This window comes from Perna viridis, chromosome 4 (assembly GCF_037379345.1).
Source record: "Perna viridis isolate PV_CMFRI_1.1 ecotype Kerala chromosome 4, ASM3737934v1, whole genome shotgun sequence".
Lineage (NCBI taxonomy): Eukaryota > Metazoa > Mollusca > Bivalvia > Mytilida > Mytilidae > Perna > Perna viridis.
In genome coordinates this window covers 33,891,953-33,915,429 of record NC_142448.1, presented here as the reverse complement: position 1 = coordinate 33,915,429, position 23,477 = coordinate 33,891,953, and the positions used below count along the sequence as shown (strand labels likewise).

Sequence of the window (23,477 nt, the reverse complement as noted above, 5' to 3'; positions counted from 1 at the left end):
TTGCTACAGGCAGAGTGTTAACTAGTCTGAAGGGATAAAAAAATTAATATCTTTGTATAATTTCAATTTGTTTGACACATCCAAAAGACAAAGAAATCTCGTGTAGAATTTCTATTCCATCAAGTACTTCTATATATGTTCATATTTGTTTTAGGCCAAATTTTTTAAAATTTTTATTTTAAAATAAAATTTTTTTTAAAAAACATTTTTTTTTTCAAAACAAACACAATATTTTCTTATACTTGGAGTTATTATGGAATTTTAGAAAATGAGTAAGGAAATGTTCATGACTGAGGGGTTTATTAATTTTTACTTGCCTTTTCTTACCTCCCAAGCTATGGTGGAAATAGTTGCAGAGTAAACCTAAATATATGTGTGTCTGAAAAGGAGACAGACATATAGAAAGTAATTAATTTTTACAAATTTTTATTACTGTGAAAGTACTATTTTTCGTGAGATACCAATTTTTGTGGTTTTCATGAGTGAGCCAAACCACGAAAAAAATATCCCAACAAGAACAATACTTAGGAAACATATTACCATATCACAGATAATTTTTGTGGGGTGCTAATTTTGCAGTATTATACTGGTCGATCTTCCTATACCAAAATATATAATATATTCCACACATAACATTCACTCTGTACTTAAGTACTTAGTACAACACTTAACATCCCCCAAAGGAAGAAACAGATATTTTTTTCATATAACGAGAATATGTATGGTGTATATCAAAGAGACAACAACCCCACCGGAATGAAAATGTCACCCATTGGTCTTCATATATCTTTTTGCCATATAATCACCCTACTTTACACCTGCTAAAATTAAACATGCTATATGGTTATAACAAAGGAGTTATCCCTTCACACAATTATCTCTTGAAACAAAATTTCATTGGAAAAACCAGGGGGTGTAGTCTGGTGGTTGGATCTCCCCCTAATAGGGATTTTATTTCTTCTAAAATTCTTTGAATCTGCACTTTCTGATTCTGAATAGACAAGGCTGAATAAATGAAAAACTTATTCCTGCTGCTCCCTGAGTGAACTACATTTTTGTTGTTTGTCCTTGTGTCAGTTTAAGCAATCTTCGCTATTTAATCCTTACCCTACCAGTGCACCTGGTCCATGTTCCAAGTTTTTAGTGGAGTAAAATTGCTTATTTGCTTTTGTTACTTTGTATGTATTATATTGGATATTTTATGTTCTTTGTTGTGTTTGTCTGTTTTCCATGTCTGGTCTTTGTCCCTCGATTCCATTCTTTTGATTTCTGCTAGAATCTTGGTTCCCTTGATTACTCTTCCACTCTTTGATTTAATACCCCCTTTTTATGCCCACTTTGGTATTTGCTTATTTAACCCAACAGAACCAGACAGATGCATTTATGTAGAAGTTCTACAAAAGCAAAACTAGGCAGGGGGCAACATTTAACTCCTTTTTAAAAACCAAAGTACTAATTGACCACATTTATCCTTGAACTATAGTCTTAGGAGCCTTCTCTCTTATTCTGTCTGTTCTAACATGTAAACAAAAGGTTTAGTCTAAAACCAACACCCCAAGTCTTTAACAAGTTTGAACAACCAGGGCCAAACAATGGAGAGTAAACACATAAAGAATATATCTGCAGTTTAAAATTGTTTAAGATAAATATTACACAAGTTTAGAGCGCAATAAGCAGCAGGGGCTTTGTAAAACTTATTGACTTTTCAGAAGTTTAACACTCCTCAAGTTATTCTTTTGATCATGTGATAATTTTCCCACCAGCTTGTCAAGTTGGCCCCACCTTCTTGTCTTTCGGCATTTTGGACATGACCCTAAATAAAATTTGGCATGTTTTTCTTTTTGATTGTAGATGTTTGCTTTTTATTAAGTCTTACAAAGTGTGAGATGAAACATGCCGAGTGTGAGATTAAAGCACAAAGGAAAATTATGACGACCATAATCATTTGAGTACATCTTCTCTCAATGTTAATAAAGAATTCTTTGTCAAAATATGTTATGAAAATAGAAAGAAATCAGAAGTACACACGGTTTTTATATGGCAGACACAATCTTATTGCTAAAGGACATTGTGAACCATATGTTTCTTTCCTTTTTTTCACACATAAACAAGAATTAAGAACTTGTACTTGTATGAGAAGAAAATACATCTTTGAGCACTAATGCACTACACTTTAAAATAAAAAAAAACAAAAACAAGATGTACTGAAAGGTAGAACTCACATAATATACCCCTCTCTCTGACCAACAAGATAGTGGTGTATTGTATCACACAAACTTCCCTATATAAAATGTTCCATAAAATATTAAGTGACTAGGACTAGTAGTTGTCAGGAAAAATGTCAGGAAGAATTTCTTCTGTCTGCATCCAAGGCAATTTTTAGCATAGCAGAAATGGTGAAGTAGTTTTGATTGAGGCAACACTTACTGATGCATGGGAGAAGATGGCTACTAATACAGAGCCAGTTAAGGTTTTAATTGACTTCAGGGCACAATTCATTGCATGATCAATCCTTACACTAGAGACCTTTGGCTGCAAATTTGCCCAGCAAAATCACAAAATTCTAACATATTAACCCAGGATCTTTGCAAGGAGTGGGCAAGATTATTCTTGTAGCTACATCTAAGCTTTCTCTTTTATAAATTTAACAATGGAATCATGAACATTCATACAGACATTGTGAATATATCACAAAAGGAACAGCCCATTAATTTAAGAAAACCAGCTTTACACACCCAAACTGTATATTTTTTCTCATCAAATCAATATTCCCACGATTTCAATTTTACCTTATCATGCTAATCAATCTTTAAGTGTCGGGACCTCAATACTTTAAAATGTTCCACATGATTGGGTCAGACAGATACACATGTTTACTATGAACTGATTGAGTGATCTAAATGACAGGTGCGCATAGAAAGCAGACATATAATTTTGTATTTTACATATCAAATATCGATTTCAATTTGAGCACAAAAGAAAGGAACTAGCTAATGGTAGTGAGAACTTCGAGCAATTAACACAACGATTTTACGTAAAAGAGACATTTGTTCAATCTTTTAAAGGGGTGTAAATCGCAGAAGTTTGAGACAAATTAATTATAGGACCGAAGAATTATTGGCAGGCAATACTAACTTATCATATTGAAAAATTGACGTATAAAGTTTCTTTTATAAGACCAATATTGTTTGAATATAAATATTTATTTTCATTTAATTTCTATCGGGCTTAAAAAGGTCAATAAACTCTTCAATATATCAAGATGTTGTCCGATTGGTACCAAGTGAAAATTAAGCAATGAATTCATCTCATATGTCTTATATTCATTAATGAGATAGTAAACTTAAGTACATAAAGGGACAAAGACCCTATTAAAACAGCACTAAACATAAACACTTTTACCCCCTTTTTAAGACAAATATTTAGGCACCTATTCTTGTTTTTATTTCCTACATATTTATTGCTAAAAATAAAGCCTTAAGACCAACTTAAAAAAATGCTTGGTTCTCAGACTGATTTTTAGACAGAAATGTAGGCATCTATTCTTGTTTTTATTCCTTACAATCATTGCACTGAAAGCCTTAATAACAACTAAAAAAATTCTTGGTTCTCAGCCTTCTAAACCAGAAACGTAACATCTACTCTGACTTGTTTTCATAGTCGTCAAACGGGAAGTTTGTGTCACTACAGTCTGAACTCAAATCCAACAATATAGCATACCTATATATATATATATTTCTGTCAAAGAGTAATCAAGGAAACCAAGATTCTAGCAGAAATCAAAAGAATACAATCCAGGAACAAAGACCAGACAGGAAAAACAGACACACACAACAAGGAACTTAAAACAACCAAAATAATTATACAAAGAAACAAAATTAAAGGAGTAACTCTGACTCCACAAATAATTGGGAGCACAGTCCAAGTGCACCATTAGAGCAAGCGTCCTCTGCTTTTCAAGAAACACCTACCATGTTGCTCATAAAATATTAAGTCCGGGGTAGACGAAAGTAGAAAGGAAAACTATAACACATTAGACAAATTAGTTCTTATGGTGTAGATGGATACACCATATGATTCACGATTTCATTATGACACCATAAAACCTCTGAATGTCAAGTAGCTGTAATAAGTAGTTGCAGAGAAAAAAAGTAACTAAAGGGTTGTGGATGGACAAACAGACAACTTTCTGGGGGGAATAAAAATGAAATGTTTCCCTCTACCAATTGAAATTAGTTAAGGTGGAAAAAAGTGGCAAAAATACAACAGAAAAGGGAGAGAGAAACAGAAATATTTTTGTTTTGCCTGATAGCACATATTATTATGGTCAATGTTAACTTTCTAGTTATTTTACCTTTTCTGAAATATTCTTCTGAGATTCTGTGAAAATCTGGAGAGTCTCATTTTCATCCAAGTTGTTCCTGATACTCAGTTGAAGATATTGTTTCCATAGCAACACACTCTTGGAATGGTGGGATACCGCTCTCTTCACAGTGCTCTCTGCTTGGTCAACTGCACCAACCTTTACTAAAACTTGGACCTAAAATGGACAGATCATTTCATTTTATTTTGGTCAGCAATGTTTATCAAAGCAATTGGCAGCATGTTTTTTACAGTACATTTATATTACAATATTGATGCTTTAAAATGGTTGAAATTTTACAGCAAAACTTTGCAGTATTATAATATCAAGTTAAACTCATTACACATGGTGATGACAAACTAACTATAAATAAAGCAATATAAATTATCCTTTATATTCCATACAGCCAAACCTCGTTAAGTCGAAGGGACCAGGCAAAAATGTTCCGAGTTATCCAAGGTTCGAGTCACTCGAGGTCGAGTATAATCTGGAAATGTATTGGTTGGTGATTCTTTCTGCACTTTTAATGACTTATACATGTTGTATTGCTTGTACATACATGTATACATGTTCTTCACTTGATCAGGGTACTTAGTGATGTCTTCTTTATTGTTTAGGAAGATAATTTTTGTGTGTTTGTTTTAAATATGTTATAAATTCTGAGCAGCATTGAATGTTTTAGGGGACATTCTTATTTAGTTTTTGTTTGTTCTACATCGAAAATGTCATTTCCACATTACAAGTTGTTTTGAATAACTCAATTATCAAGAGTGACTTCAAACCATGTGCTCTAAATTACAGCGATGAAATTTCAGATTTACTAGCGAAACAAACATAGTTATAAAAATAAAAACTTCAGTTATTATCAACAAACTTTGGTCATTGTGTGTAGTAAAGCAGTCAGTGTTCCTACTAATTAGTTCACTTTGGGACATCCAAGTAAACTAATCTCAAAGACCTATCAAGGGAACTGATTGATGACCTAAAGTTATCCGAGTTTTGATTAATCCGAGTTCGAGTTATCAGAGGTAAAATTGTACTGGAGTAAGGGAAATTTTGCCTGGACTGTCAAATTACTCCAAGTTATCAAAGATTTTGACTCATCTGAGTTTGACTGTATACAATTTTTTTTTCTAATTTCATAATGTCTTTCTAAATTTACTGATCAAATTACTATTTTCTTTGTGTAAAATTACATAGAAAATAGTAAGTAGATCAGTACAACATGTAGCCAGAATGTTCCCTACTTTTTTAAGAACCTGTGCTCAGTATGTTTTCATTGCTTAACAAAAAACTAATCAATACTTGTATATATTACTTGGTAAGTCATTGTGAGTATTTTTCTGCCTTTTTTAAAGAACCTCTACACAACAAAAATCATTGCCTTATAAAAACTATTTGTGATCAATGTCTGTTTGGAGTGTGTGGTAAGGTTTTACATATATTTTTTAACAATATATTGATCTCCAGACCTGTATTTTATGGTCCTAACAAATAGAAGAAAAAGAAGATTTCATGGTGCTATTCTTTGTCACCCAAAAATCTGATACCATGAAAATCACATTATTTTCAATGTATATACCTCAAAAATGTTTTAATTTAAGTCATAAATGATAATTTTTCCATACCCATTTAGAATACAAGTCATCTGTCAGGAACCCTCCCTTTTCTGATGTCTCAAACAATGACAGCAACTTACAGATTCTCTGAAATAAAATATAATTGGAAACATGAATACAATACCACCTATGATTAATACTGGTATAAAAATGTTAATTCAGTAAGGAAAGTGCTAAGAGCCACCTGGAAATAAAATGGTGAGACAAGGAATCTAGAACATTCCAGTAATCCAACCCAGCTAGGCCTACAAACTTGTGTACATATAAAATAACAGGAGCAGTAGCACATTAGCACATACTGGAAGCACATAGACCAATGAACCCATTCAACTGTTGTGCTAGAAGATCCCTGACTGGAAGAAATGGTAAAATAAGAACAACAGAAGCACAATACAAACCTTGAAAGGGACTTTTTCTTATAAAAAAAATTACCGTTATATAAATGTTATATTCTGCATAATCTGGGTATAAACCATGTAAGAGAAGCTGGCTGTTGTACAAAGATATATAGGACAGTAAGAAAAAGCAAGTCTATATATTGGAAAAAAAATTCTACCATTCCCTAGCTTTTAATCAAATTTGTAACAAGCTCTCTAATTGGCTGGTTCTCTATGAGCAAACCATGTTATTTTGTATAACTTGGTTTGTTTACTGTGAGTTCATTAACAACCTGTAATTCAAATTATCCCAAACAGAATAAAATTTTGATTGCAAACCAATGCTTAACACATTTATTTGGGGTTGTATTGAAATTAAACTATAAGGAATGTTTCTATTTTTTGAACAAGTTACATGAAATAACCTGGTTTGGGCAAGTTAAAATTTTCTATAAACAGCTATGTAATTAAACATGTACAAACTGTCGTTAATAAAATTTGTATAACCTGTTCAAAAGTAAGAAACATTGTTGAAATAAAGTTTTGCTCTTGTCCCTATCACACAGCTATGAGAGAAATTTCTGCAAAGAAACTAAATCCTAAAGGTACATTATATTATACCTATGTAATATTAAATACTAATTAACTCAGCATTCTGATGTTAGGTATGAAATACAATTTATCCTAATAAAATTTTAATGTATATTAAATTCAGAGTTTATAAAGCCATAATTGAGTCAATTAACTCTCTCCATGAAACTCTACTTATTTTACAGACATTTGAGATGCTACCGTAAGAGTACATTATACTGCTTAAAATCAAATATGAAAATAGTTCCTTTTTAAAACCTAATTTTTTTCACAGACAAAAAATTATTCATCCTGTTTAAAAGCTTGAAATTAAAAAGTTGGGCTTAATATGTCTAACTTCTCAAATCTCAAATACCTAAATCCATGGGATTTCACAATGTCATACAAAATCGGCAATTGATTTGGGAAAATAAAGGTTTACACAAACATCAGTCTATGAAATCTGCGTACTTTGTAATTGATATGCGAAAGCTGAAGTGGGTTCAGTACTGTTTGCTTATCGTAAACTCAAACATATTCTTTAGACCAACACGAACATACATTTTAATCCATTGGCTTAACTAGATTAAAAATGAAAGGGAAAAGCTCTAGAAGATAGACTCAAAATGTCAACGAGATTAAAAAAAATGTAAAGAAAATGCAAGGTAAATGTACTTCTCAAAACTTAAGCTTTCAAAATATATATACTAACTCGACACATTCTAAGAAGGCATTAAACAGTTTTTTCATTTTGTAAATTTTCAAATTTCACCATACATCCCCATTCACAATCCCCTCCTAACCCAAATATGGGTAATTTGACTTTTCATTGTATTTTTACAGCAAAAAGGTATTCTTTGGTTTTTTTCAATTTCTCATAATTGTTTGACATAATTTTTATATGTAAAATCAATTTGCAATGAAAAATCACTACCACTTCCTCGGCACAAATGAATTTGGACTGTGATACTGTGATTAAATGTCTGACACAACATAAGATTCTGACCAGAATGACAATGGTCATAGAACCTTAAAATGTGTAATAAGATATACAAAATAAGCAGTTAATACAAATTTGAATAAGGTGAACAAAATTATAAAGATTTTTGCAGTCCTAATATAATGTGATGAGAAAGTGAATTAGATATTTCTATTATACACTTAATTGGCTTTTCACTGGTAAAAATCTGAAATAAGCATTCAAAGCTGAATCCTTAGAAATGACTTTGTGGCTTATTTTTGGACCCTGATATCCATGTCAAAGCTGCATTTACTTTTTTGATAAAAAAAGGGGGAGTTATGTATCCCATGCAAATATCTAACAACCTATAAAGGTTTTCAAAAATCCTTTTAGAGGGGGAGGGTATCGTTTTATATCTGGCCCATGGACTATTCCAAGTTACCCCCTTTTTAGTTTGAACAATGACAATCATTCAATATGGCACTTGTAAATCTAACTTTTATTGGTTTTAATCTGCATTGAACATCCAAATGGAGGCTTCACCTTCAAATCTTGGTAAATCCAAACTCAGCTGGCTTTTACCCATCTCTGCACAAACCATTGCAACCAGCATTATGCCAGCACTAGCAAAAACGAGTAGTTGAAAATAACTCATTACAAACATGAAAGTTTAATTAACTTTGTTTTTTTTTCATTCACATAAAAAGGGTGGGACAGATAGCATTGATAATTTCATTTTTGATAAGCAAAAAAAACTACCAAACACAATATACAGGTATTGTTAAACAATTCTTAGACTAAATGGTGAAATATTAATTACCCTCAGACTATAGTCAATATTAGAATTATACAATTAAACTTTATGATCACAGTTGAAAAGTTGAACATAATTTCTGCTGAAAACTGTAATTTTCCTGTCAATTACAGGATTCTGCTATTTATCTTATATAATCACTGCATGTGGCATATGTCAGGTTTTGTAAGGAGATTTTTCATAAAAACATATAACCTCCGAAAAATCACATCACATTAATTTTGATTCCAATTGTAATGCCGTCTAAATACTAATAGATTAGATTGTAAAGTTTGAATAAATCGGAGAAATATCTGCAGTAAAATGGGCTTTAAAAGCTATTTATTTTGTCCGCTATCGGAACTTCACAATGGAAATGCACTACAAGGAACACAACGGCAATAGAATTAACGAGAACAATCGTGAATGAAAAATAAATTGGCAAGTGAATAAAATGTTGAGCAATTTAAAATGACAACACCATTAAAAGACATTTGTCATTCTAAGTGTAGAAATAGAAAAATTTGTTTAACCAATTTTACTTTCTTAAGAAATTGCATTAAATATAACAATATGCCAAATGACAGACATTTAGTTCTGGAAGAAATAATTAATTTAAATATACTTCTAACACGAAGTCTCACTCATTCATAATTGAAAAAACAAGTCACTCTGTCTTAAGGATTTTGTTATCAGAGAAAATATTGTTATCAATTTTCATTTCAATAATCATGCCAAATGACCCAGAATAATTATCGTTACTAAGAATAATTATCGTTAACACCAAGATCATTAGCCAATGAGATAACTCCATTTGCTTATTGTCCTGATTAATAACGCATTCAACCGGTAATGGACATTAATGGAACTTAATCATTAGCAGTGAATCTGAGCGTGACTTAGATAATCTGTCCCACTCTGTCCCATGCCAAAATAGGATGATAGAACTAGAAAATAATTCACTTGGTAAGATTGAATTTTGAAAGAACTCCATAATAACTGTACCTAAATTTAGTTAGCTATTCCAAAAAAACTGATTGGGTCAGACGACAATATTAACCAGCATTATATGTAGGAATTGTAAAAAAATTTAAACTTTTTGGTCCCTATCCATAGCCAAATACAAGTTAAAGCTATGCCTATAAGTGATGGAGCTATTTGTATAAGCACTCTGTTAAGAATCCATGCTATCATGAATGATGTCCTGACCAAACATAAAAAGCAAAACTTCCCACTTTGCGTCTGTTTTAAAAAATCACTTCCATATTATACACTTTTCTAACAAAATTTTGATTCATTTATGTTTCACACCCATTACATATATATGATGTTGCTGGTGCTCATTCCCTATCGAAAAGATTTAACCAAATACACTCATAGTGTCTTTCAAGACCAATTTCCTTCCTTGAAATTCTTCCAACTTGTTTGTACATCTGCGATTACTTTACTCTAGACTATTTCATGATGAAGAAGCCAAATAAATAAGAAAACCTGTCCATAAAGACACTAATTGCACAACCCCAAATTTCACAACCCAGACAGAAGTCATACCAAATGTCAATTACACTGTTTCAAATTGGTTTGTTCGTCTCGTAACCCACCATAACTGTAACTGGAAAGATTCAAATAGACCACGACATTGATTCTAATAAGCTTTTGTACCTTCTCTTGAATGCTCTTCGATTCTGAATCTTCTTCAACATACTCCAGACATGTTGTCAAATACAACTTCCAGATTTGGCCTGTAAATAGATAAACCAGAAGATATGAGATACCAGTCTTTGTAAGCATCAGGCAATAGCAGTTAGTAATTTCATTAATTCCATTACTGAATCATCAATTCCTGTTGTGGATCCAGGAAATATGGAAAGGGGAGGGGGGCTTGAGTCGATCTATTGTATGTCAACTTATGCCCAAATAGTGCTCAAAATTATCACAATTTTCCAACATGGGGGTGCCACCTATGCAAATGAATAATGGATAAGGAGAAGACATTCTGTAAATTGTTAAACACAAGTAAATATTTAATAAAGATTTTCAATGCAATGAACATCAAGGGCATGCCAAAATTTATTTAAAAAGTACAATTCCTTGCTTTTAGTTTGATGATCCTTTTTTCCACAGTGTAGTGGGTGAGAAGCACAATTTCTCACATGAGTGACTGGCATTAGTGTGCATTTCAGTTTTCTATTTCCCCTCTTACAGTTGAATAAGCACAAAACATCTTTTTTCAAACCTATGGTTTCAGAGCTCATTTTTGAATTTTTTTTTGATATATTGAAGGCTCAAGCTTTCCATGTACTGAAATTCACAAGTTCCCCTAAATAGGAATTTTATATGGAACAGCAACCAAAACTACTTTCAACCTATGCCTCATCAGTATAAAGATATATACAAAGTATAGTACTCAGATAACTGACGGTAGTCCAGAATAGGGTTTGTAAGCCTCATTATGTGACTGTGGTTTCACAAGAAAGGGTCCTAGTCTACCATTCAGATGCATAGAGATTTGTCATTTTCAGAGCGTCATATTCAGTATGTAAATGCAAGACATATTTTCGTGTAAAAACACCAATAAAAATGACAAATATCTATTTCCACATGATAAAAATGTTAAGAAAAAGCGTAAAATAGAAGATTTTGCATTCTAATACAGCGTTTCCAGATCCCGGAAGTATACAATAAAATGCAGACCGTTTTTCAAATTTCAATACCTTCTACACCAGAAATTCCCCTAAGGAAAATGGAACTAGAATGAGACTAACAGACCCTATGACTGATAGAAAAGGTGATTCAAATGATACCACCCACTTTTCTTGGAATATTGGAAAAAATACATTGTCTTATTTGTGATGTTCCATTTTGGCATTAAGGTTCAAACTGTAATCAGCTGTTGCCTGATTTAATAAGAACTAGTACCTTAAAGACTGCAGGGTTATGGGGGAAAAAAGAATGATTTCAAGTGTAGGTTTTAATTACTTGTGAAATGATCAATTGAAAAGAACAGAGAGCTAGATTTCATCAATGTAGCTTAGCATGATAACAAACAAGTGATAGTGACAAGTAATTGCAGAGAATGTCAGTTACAAAAACCTTTGTGATTGACAGATGGACATGAGTAAAAAAGTATATCCCCTTTTCTTTCAAAGGGACTATAAAAAAGATAGAGTGGTAACTAGCCATAACAAATCATTTATGGGAGGGTAATATAATTTATCAATGGATCTTTTAAATAACAATTGTGTTTTTTTTATATTAGTCAGAAAATTTTAACTTTTTAGATGGAAGGGTTTCATAAATGTTTTTTTAAACAAGATTCAGCCAAAATAACTTATACACTATCAAAATAATACATCAGTATCATGTATAGAGACTATAACTCATATTACACTATACAATATATCTTGTTTTATTGAATCAAGATTAACCAGTTTATCAACCAGTACACTCCCCTTTTCTTTACTGTACAAGATGGGAAATCATAATTAATTGTTGTGAACTATTTTTGCATTCTTCCCCCAATACATCAAAGGTTAGTTACTACCCAATACAGGTCTCTAAGGAGCTAAAAGGTAAGGGACCTCTTGGCCTAGGGGGCATTCATATACAACCTTTTATGTTGAGCTTGTTTATTCACTGATTTCAAATTAGATAAAAGATAGATTACAATGAAGAATAACAGAATAAAAGAAAGATTATGTAGGTCTTTTATAGCTTCTCATCACTTTACAATGTTTTACAATAAAATTGACTGCTACATAACCAAACAAACAGGATTATCTAACCACTCAGGTTAAAACATCAAAGGATTCATTCATACCTGCTTTTAAAATTTTATTAAAAATGAAAAAAAAAAAAAAAAAAAAAAAAATACCCCCCCCCCCAAAAAAAAAAAAAAAAAATTATTCAATGATGATAAAAAATAATTTGATAATCTTATTCAATGTATAACTAATTCACCATAATTTTGTTTTAGTAAAAAAGTAATACACACATCCTTTTGAACTTCTGGTAATATATTGATTTATAAATATATTTAACATTTTCAAATGAATCTGAAATCATAATAACTGAAACATGAAGTTTGCAATGGTTAAAGAAATTACATCAGTAATAAAAAAAGTTCATCTGAAAGTTCACTGACTAATATGCAAATTCTAAAATTTTTAAGTGTTTGGCAATATTTGCTCACAAGAGGAAAAAAGCAAATACTACACAATTCTACCCTGCCTTTCAACCTTGGGTCATTTGTTATATTGTTAATTTCAATTATAAACTATGTTTATCAATATAAAAAGCTGTGTTCACATTTTTCTAGCAGAAAAATTTAAATAATATTTCTTATAATGGATAAGTCAACAGAAGAAACCAGTGTCAAGTTTTGACGGGTCTTTGAGTCAGGCACCTGACCTTCTCAGATAACAAACATAAGTAATCTTGAGCAGTACTGGTATATCCTAGTAAAGAACTGACATGTGAATCCATAATGTAGTCATATAGGTCATACCACCATGGTTGAACCCATACATCCATACTGTAGTCACATAGGTTACACCACCATGGTTGAACCCATATGGTCAATTCATTAAACATGAATCCATATAGTCAATTCACCATATATGAACTTTTATAGTGAAATTCAAATACATGAATCCATACAGTCACTGTATATTATATGATCTGGTGAAATCATGATAAATAAACCCACAAAATCAACTCACCATAAATAAACCCACAAAGTCAATTCATCGTCAATAAACCCACATAGTCAAACCACCGTCAATAAACCACAAAGTCAATTCACCAAAAAAACCCACAATGTTAGTTCACCATCAATAAACCCACAGAGTCAATTCACCATCAATAAACCCACATTGTTAGTTCACCATCAATAAACCCACACAGTCCATTTACCATCAATAAACCCACATTGTTAGTTCATCATCAGTAAACCCACACAGTCAAGCATGTAGAAGATCAATGGAAGAAGACTTGATAAGTTGGTAAAACATGTGTCCTATCCCTCTTGTGAATTTAACAAATAAAATTGCCGTAAACTAATGACCCATTAATGATCCTCATAGACTAATTACTGTAAAACCAACATAACTCAACAAGAAAGCAGCCAAATCACCATATCTTACCCAAGTCACCTTACCTGAATCGACATATTAATCAAGTCACCATACCTGACTGAATCAACATATTAGCCAAGTAACCATACCTGAATCGACATATTAGCCAAGTAACCATACCTGAATCGACATATTAGCCAAGTCACCATACCTGAATCGACATATTAGCCAAGTCACCTTACCTGAATCGACATATTAGTCAATCAATATACCTGAATCGACAAATTAGCCAAGTCAACATACCTGAACCTACATATTACCCAAGTCACCTTACCTGAATCTACATATTAGCCATGTCACCATACCTGAATCTACTTATTATCCAAGTCAGCATACCTGAATGTACATATTAGCCAAGTCAACATACCTAATTCTACATATTAGCCATGTCAACATACCTGAATCTACATATTAGCCAAGTCACCTTACCTGGATCGACATATTAGCCAAGTCACCTCACCTGAATCTACATATTAGCCAAAAAAACATACCTGAATCTATATATTAGGCAAATCACCATATCAACATCTACAAATTAGGCAAATCACCATAGATAAACCAACATATTGCCAAAATCACTATACATGGACCCACATTTCAGCCAAATTGCTATTACACAAAAGCCCACATATTAGCAAAATCACCAAACACAGATCAACAAATCAGAAAAATCACCATACATGGACCAATAAATTAGCCAAATCACCAAACATGGACCTATTTATTAGCCAAATCACCATACATTTGATTATTAATGAATGGGTATGATATGTACTGTTGATTTTAAATCAAATGATTCTGTTGAGTGGCTTAGTTAAGGTATGAGCCAATAACATTTGTTATGGAGTGGGCTGACATGGATAGCACAGGCCATCTTTGTTGGAAAGAAGAAGGCCATCAGAAGCATTTTTAAACCAATCAAGTCTATACATTCAGAAGAGATACTAACAATAAAAGAAAATATATTTGTATTAAAACTTTCCATTCTTATATCTTTAAAGTATTTGCTGCTCAATTTACAGAACATACTTTTAAAAGAGAAGTTGCTTCAAGCTGAAATAGATAACTAACAGAACATTTTTAATACATAGGAACACCTTGGCATATAGTGTGAAGCACTTCAAAAAAATTACCAATCCTGTTGCAACAAAACAATGCTTCAAGACAAGTAATTATCGTATCATCTTTAAAACAAGCAGAAAAATACAATAGAAAACCTACATAATTTCTCCGTCTTACATCAGGCTACGATTAATCAGCCGCAGAAATAATGGGACCTAGTCAGGAGCAGAAATCCTGCAAGCAATCTTCGTAAATAATGAATTACAAATGACGAGAATTCTTTCTTAGAATTCAGATCCAGATGTTTTTAGAGTAATTGTTCCCATCTTTTCAAATTGCCTAATTTGTGTTTAATCTGGAAAATGTATGGTTTTAGAATTAACATGCTTTATGGCAAATCACGAAAGGAAGAAGATAGGAAATTAAGCAGAGCTAAAAGAATGGAATTCAGTGGATTTAGTGTTAAGGGTTATATCAAATTAAGCATTATTTCAGAGGTAAATTGTTTATGTCAGTTAGTCTAGTTTACAAACAGGATATTGTGGTCGTTAACCTCGTATTTAAAAATGCATTTAGAAAAACATTATCAATTTCAATTAAAATTTAGTTGGTAAGGTCAACTTCAAGCACAGCCTAGCACACAGTACTGTATTGATTTGCTTCTCAGTATATTAATTGGCACCATGTATTTTACACAGTGGAGTATTGGCATGGACAAGTTGGAGTCAGAAATTTTTCAATAGAATCTTAGAAAAATGAGGTTTTTGACAGATGCTATCTGCCCTCGAAATATTCATTTTCAGTGCATTTCAATGAAATTGTAACTCAATGATAAAGCATGATGCGGAAAATATCATTTTTTTCCCCTCGATTTTGATGGTGCAAATAGTGAAAGAGTAATCAAGGGAACCAAGGTACTAGTGGTAGAAAATACGGACAAAGACCAGACATGGAAAACAGACATTCACAACAAAGAACAAAAAGTACATACATGGAATTACACTATCAAGCATACTATGTGTCACCTACTGCCTGATTCTTACAGGAACTGATAATTAATTAATATAAAAAAGGTATAAATATCAGTAAGAAATTTGATTGTTTGAATTTATTAATTTTTGTCCCATAAATAAATTTAACAACACCTTTGTTAACAAATAAGACAGAAAAATAAATTCCACTCCATGACTCCCACCCTAAAAAAAATGTGTGGTGCCCAATATATAAGGACTGTCAAATGTCTAGAAACAATATAAGTGTCCCATTATCATTTCGAAAATCAAAAATGTTCAAAATCCTAGTACAACGATTTCACAACCCTTAAATATAAACTCAGTACTAAAGGTCACAAATCTCATGATTTAATGTTAGATGTTGAACAACAGTGCATTGAACACTTCACTTTACAATTAACAGTTCCAAACAACTCCTGGTAAGTTCATAAATCTTCATTTTCCTTATGCCATCAATTAGGTGTTTAAATGGGAAATCTTTGAAATTTATCAAGCAAAAGAAAATAGACTGTTGTTTAATCAAACATAGGTGCATGGCACAATGTTATATGGGAGTTGATAAAGGGTATGAGTATGCTATAATTAAACATTTCAGAGTCAATAAATCTCAATGGTGTTTTACAAAAGAGTCATTGTTTCCTAATTAATTTTGCCTACATAGGTACTGACACTTGCTGAAACCTGACTGGTTTTGATGAATTATTCCCAGTACAGTAGGCCAGGACACCAATCCTGTGTCAAATTAGACACTTTTTTTCAATCCCTAATGGCAATTTAATTGGTATTACAAAAAATATGTCTAATAAACTTATATTTAATTAAAACCCTGGTGTTAATTTTGTTTAAATCATACTTTTTAACTTACCATGTGAAAGAATAGTGAACAATAGAAACTAGAAGAGCAATAAAAATAGAATTTTACATTATGGTTCCATTTCTAAACACGTAACTTTGTTAAACAAGAAAAACTGTGAGCATTTCTCACTAACTTAGTAACTCCCACTGCCCTGTCTGATAACATGAACCTTTTGACCGCTATTCAATTCCATTCAGAAGCTTAGGAGGAGTAACCAATAAGAGATGGGTCCCCTATGTCCCCATATTCATAACTGACCACTGTCCATGTTTTGCTATGTGAAACCCTAACTTGATTCAGATCAAAATCTAAAATAGATGCACAATAGGAACATGTAATTAAGAATCTATGAAGCAGGAGTAATGGATAAGAGATGGGTACCCCTCTGCATATAGGAAGGAAGTACAGACGGAAGGAAGGAAGCACAGATGGATGGACAGACACCCCTATCACTATATACCCCCTGCTTTGCAAGTGGAGGATATTGCAACTGGCATTACCGGTACTCAGTAAATTGGGTTCCACTGAAAAAATAATCTAAGTTGCAGAAAAAAAGAAATTTTTCATATTTTGTTGCTCAGAAATTAGTGATTCATTGTTTTTTTTTCCGTAGGTGACACTAAAGAATTTTAAACAAGGTATTGTTTGAATCTGGAATTATTTTGGAATAAATAAAATGACCAAAAAATAATTGAGTAAAACTAGTTTTTACTAAGGGGGTTAATCATGCCGGCATGGCTAACGGGTGGGGTTAGTAGGATAACAAATGTCAAGGAAACCTGCTAACCCCCCATAGTCATGATGGCATGACTAACCCCCCTTAGTAGGGGTAAGTTATATAAATATTTTTCCACTTATTTTGTTAAATCCAAAATAATTCAAGTTCAAATAATACCTTGTTTTAATAAGTAGCTAAACATCACTGCCCATCTAGAATGATAATTTTGGACCAAATGGAAAAAAATTTCGTGAAAAATTTTACCAGTCTAGTATTAATTTATGAATCTGTACGTAAAAAAATCCAGACATTCTTCCATTTAGCACATGTACCTACAAAGCTTTCCTTTTGTTCAAATGTGAAAGGTTAAGGAGTTACGATAAAAAACATTACAGCCTAAAATAAATTTCTATGTTAATTTCTGAACACTGAACTAAAAAAGCTAAACAACATAAAAATTTACTCTAGAAAAAAAAAAGTACCAATATAATATGGCTATCACACCATCATGAACCCCCCCTTATCTAACGTCTCCTGATTATTTTAATTCCAGTTTTAGTATTATGGTCTGCCTTATCAGAATATTTCTCCATCAATCCATGGAAATGAAAACATGACCAAGTTTTTTTCAAGCAGCAATATCTTACATTAAGCTGCAAGATAAGAAAGAAGTTTTATTGACACAAGCAATCAGATCTTGAACAAGGGGGACAATATACAAGATTGGATGAGAGGGAAAATAATAGTGTTCTTCATTAAGACCAAATGTAATTTTCACATTAGATTAGGTTATATTGATGTCAAACAGAGAAATGTTGTATTGTCTTTTGGAATCGGTTTTGGTCAGAAGTTAGTAGTGATTGGAATGGGATACAGTTTGAGTGGGGGATCCAAAAATTCAGAATTACAGGGGTGGGGGTTAGGTACTTTATAGATATTAAAAAAAAAAAAGATTGTAAAAATAATCAAAATTTCACATAAATATGCTTCTTTAAAAAAGGGGGAGTTAAGGAATAGTATAAGTCTTTTTAAGGTCCACCCAGTCAAACTGTGTCAAGTTGAAATTGAGAAATTCACCATTCTTGGAAGCACTCATTGATACATGTACTTTTAGTAAGAATGTCAATAGCTCAATTTTCCATCATCTTATTGAAAAAAATTCCCATAATCTGCAAACTTTTAATATGAAAATCAGTTGGTCCAAATTCCTAATTCCAAAAACATTAAAAAATATCACAACCTGAGATAGCTTGAGTGTTGTTGTCTTTATTACTTTATCTATGTATTCAAATTCTTAAAGCTGGACCTTTACTATTCATGCCCATAATTAATGGATGGAAGGGTTACAAACCAGCCCTACCATAACTCGTGAAAAACTGTTAGAATTGAGCTAAGATCTGGTCAATTATCAAAAGTTAGGGAAAACTCTCTCCAAGCCCCATAAAAAATAGTCTTCTAACTACAGGACTGCAATGTCGCACTGAAACTGCCAACAGTATGTGACAAGATTCTTTACAGTGATTTATGGAAAGCATTTATGGGACCACTGATGTTCATGAGAGAAGACAAGGATTAGGTTAGAATAGCAAAAATTAGCAAAGATTTTCCAATAATTGGAAATGGAGCAATTAATAAAAGTCCTTATTATCATACAGGAAAACTCAATATGAATTCTCATCCATTATCCGTCTACTTTTCTTATTATTCATGAGTTTGGCTGTAAATGGAACTTGGATCTCCATAAATCTAAAATAAAATGAGCCAAATGAGCTACCAAATAGCATTAACTTTTTCTGTCTACAGCTCGTAAATGTTCATATCTATTCTAAATGTCTACTGATCCGAGAGGAAATTGTGTGATAAAAAATAATTCTATAGAAAATGAAAGTATTGACCAACGGTAGTGGTCATCAGCCAATGGCAATTAAAAACTGGACATACGGATGGGAATTTGATTGAATTCATTTACATACCATGAAAAAAAAAGGAGATTTTTTCCAGGGATTAGTGCTTAAAAAGACTCATTTCTATTGTGGCTAATGGCTTTGCTACAAAAAAGGCACATGACTACATCGTGGTACATTAGGATATTTGCTTAATTTTGTTAGAAATATAGTTTGGCTAATTTGGCATATTTGCATATTCTGAAAAGACAGACATTTGTCAAAGAAATAAACACCTGACCTTTGTCCACATATGCTAATCTGATTACCACAACACTTAGACTTTATATTTGGAACACTCTGCCAAACCTCACATAAGACATTGGAGTAAAATACAGGAAATTTCCATAATCAGTGAAATCTGTCAAATCCAAACAAGAATAATCCAAAAAGCTGTCCCTTAAAAAACATCAATCTAAGCCTTTGTAAACCAAACACCTGTCTATTCCAAACAAATTCACTGTTAGCTGATGTAGGAGTTATGGCCCCAGAAACAGTTTTTTTTGGGGCATTTTTTGCAGGTGCAACTTGAAAATCTTTTTCTCTAAAAACAGGGTTATGTTGCTACACAATTGAACTCGTCACTACAGAAGTTTTATGGTCATCATCATGGACTTGTGGATAATTACGGTGTATACATCTGCACCATGAAAACTGATGTGTTCAACATGTCATAGCTTTCCTTTCCTCTTTCGTCTACCAAGGACTTTGACTTTTTATGAGCAACTCGGCGGGTGTTTCTAGAAAAGCAGAGGATGCTTACCCTACCAGTGCACATGGCCCATGCTCTCAGTTTTTAGTTGAGTCTGAGATGCTCATTTACTTTTGTTACTTTGTATGTATTAGTTTAGTTACTTTATTTTCTTTGTTGTGTTTGTCTGTTTTCCATATCTGGTCCCTGGATTACATTCTTTTGATTTCTGCTAGAATCTTGGTTCCCTTGATTACTCTTTCAAGTCCCATTCCATCAATTCCAATGCATTCTGAACCTGTATACTCTGAATACCTACCAAAACTAAACAAAATCTTCAGTCTGAAATTGGTTCAGTTTTTATTTAAATTTTAAAGAATATTATGAAACTATTCATTTCCTATAGAATATACATGTGTTACTGTTTTAGTCCCTGTGTGCTATTAATGCTCTTTAAATATTTAGCTTTCAAGACCCAAATTAATTTTAACTATAAGTTCAGGAAATTTCTTAGTGATGATGGCAAAAGAGATATCCTGTCGATGGTACTGTGAAACAAAATTACATGACAACGGTGTTAAACTGTGGTCATTTCTTGTAATGGTTTAATGAAGAAAAAAGGCTGATCAAATCCACAGGGAACTGTTATATAATATGATTCTGAGACAAAATTCTTAGGTATATCAGACAAGTTGTATTGAAAGGCATCACAACACCATCTAGCTTCATTATTTTGGAGACAATCTTTCCAATATCTCAGGACAATAAAATGTTCCCTTAAGAAATGAAAGTAGACAAAACGTCGCTTGCCATTCCACTTTAAATTTTTCACAATTAATTGGAATGCTGTGTCAAACGACAGCCATCATTTCAAGTTACCAGGAGCAGACACCTAATTATTTTTGACAATTCCCCGGTAAAAAGATGGACCTAAGAAGATTTTATTCACTATCAAGGAAGATATATCTTAATTATAGAACACCATTGAGACACCATTAATTCTTTTTTTCATTTAACTTTTTCAAATGAGAAATCGAAAAAAAAAAGACAGACCAGAATCCAAGAAACAAACATCATTGATTGCCTCCTGATAAATTCCAAGGGACATAATTGATGTAGTTCTTCAATTCATGTCCAAACCAAGGTTAATACAATATAATAATCTCCATAGACAATTTGTCCCGTCACTTCATGACAAAATCCTGATAGATTGGAGCATTGTCTTTTAATTTCTCCCTTCCATTCATCTTTATTAATCCCCTTTGGTGTCATCCAGTTATGTTTGTTGATTCAGATTACAGCCATGGGATACTTTATAGATCCATTGTATTCTATAGTGTATGTAATTTAACCTTATCTGTACCTTTTTCTGTAACCTCCAGCAAGCAAATATATATTGGTCACTTTCGCAAGTATCAAGCCAACCAATAAAATTGTGAATTGAAGAAAGAAGTGAGAAGCAGACTGATTAAAAAGTATATCGAAGGAGCCTAACTTTTGTTTTGAAACAGGTGTACAATGTTATTAACTACCAAATCATTATAGCAAGTTAAATAGTTAATTTCAGGAAATACAGTTGGCCCTCCATTAATCACCTGATGAAATATCTTAGCAAATTAACAGGACAAAGGACAAAGTAATTTAAACATTTAAACAATCTATCAAACTGGTTTAAGATTTAAATCTACTTTATAATTGTACACTTCATCAGGTAATGGTCAAGACCAACATTATTCTCTGAAGTTATCTATATTACTGGCTGTAAAACAATAAAATAAAAGACACAATATTCTATTATGAAAGAAAGTTACTATCAAATATATGATAGATGCATGTCTCTGAAGACTTGAGGGTCAACGTCTTGTCTTGAGAGATCACTTTTGCTTGGCAGAATAATTGGTCCTTCAAGACATTTTATATTGAATAAAAGCTTAAATTTCGTACTTTTTCCTCACTTACAATACAGCAATCTCAGGGTACTGCACAATGATAAAAAAAACATCAGGAAAATTTCTATGTTTAAAAGTCATTCAATGGTCAATTCTGATAAATTCTGCATATTTTAATATGTATTTGACCATTGTCTGAAGCCCTTTTTAAACTTTTAATTATATCACTAACCAGAAGAGTAGTTCTGACAGTATTTTAAACAGAGTGTTTACCCTAGCAGTGCAATTGGTCCAATGGAGTTTGGCTTGCTAATTCAATCTTTTGTTTCTGTGTGCACTCACCTATATTTTAGTGTTTCATCTGCTTGAAATTGTCTCTGGATTATGTATATCATGTTCCTCATTGTCTTGTAAATTTTTGTTTTTATTTAACTTTCTGATTTGATGAATCAGATTATTTATTGGCTTTGCTTATAACAAATGCAGTTTATTCAATATCATTCTTACTAGTGCAAAAACAAAAAACAAAACCCATACATATCTGGATATGATTGATTGTTGGGGTTTAATGTCCAAGCAGCAATATTTCAACTATATTCAGACGATATCAGGATATATGCCAACATCATATATTTATCAATATGAAAGTATCTCCAATATGAATATAAATCCTTAGCAATTTAAATAACAACATATCAGAATTACCTGAAGATGGCATATGCTGCTGAAAAATTGGTTAATTTCAACATGCTAAAACTGTAAGAAAAAAGTGATCAAATTATTTTAATAATAAGATGTAGGGACAGTGTCAGGCAGCTATTAAGACCTGCTTTCTCCATTGGTGGCACAGGTAAAAATAAGAACATCTGATTGTAAGTTTTACTGGTCTTGACTATCCTTGCAGATCTTGTACGACCGCCCCTTGCAGGGATTGTGTTAGTAGATGTCTGTTAGTAGTTAAAGGTAGTGGAGCCCAGATTTTTTGGGAAATCTGACTGAAGAACTCCTACTAGCTGCTGGGCTGCTCTGTTGATGCTACAGCCGACTCCCAGACCCACATGGGTCTGAGAGTGTTTCCCCACTCTAACTATTTGGGGGTATGTTAACATGAAGAGTGTAGTAAGAACATCATAAAAAAAAAACAAAACAAAACAAGAGGCTCCCAGGAGCCTGAATCTCTCACCTAGCTGAATTTTGCCTTTCAAGGACAATAAATCAAACAAGAAGTTGTCCAACAATTTTGAATCAAGAAAACTTTGATAAGACTTATCATAAGGATCATTTCAGGAAAAGAAAGTCTAAATCTATCATAGTTTTCAAGACATTGGCTGAAAACTGGAAAAAAAACCCTGTCATTTTCCTATGTTCTATTTTTAGTAATGGCGGCCATGTTTTTCGACAGATCAAAAATCCCCAAATCAGTTCTATACAGGATACCCCAAGGAACATTCATACCAAGTTTGGTTCCAATTGGTCTTGTAGTGTCA

The 23,477-nt window shown here is 32.4% G+C and overlaps 1 protein-coding gene across 1 annotated transcript in view; it reads right to left on the bottom strand.

The window, feature by feature from the left end:
- LOC148619842 (U3 small nucleolar RNA-associated protein 6 homolog) overlaps positions 1-23,477 on the bottom strand; it is a 137,219-nt gene that overhangs the window by 21,083 nt on the left and 92,659 nt on the right. The window contains exons 14-16 of the mRNA XM_088580178.1: positions 10,346-10,425; positions 5,992-6,069; positions 4,355-4,540 (exon numbers count right to left, since the gene is read on the bottom strand). Of these exons, the coding sequence (XP_088436304.1) occupies positions 4,355-4,540; positions 5,992-6,069; positions 10,346-10,425 (344 nt within the window). The remainder of the gene's footprint in view (positions 1-4,354; positions 4,541-5,991; positions 6,070-10,345; positions 10,426-23,477) is intronic.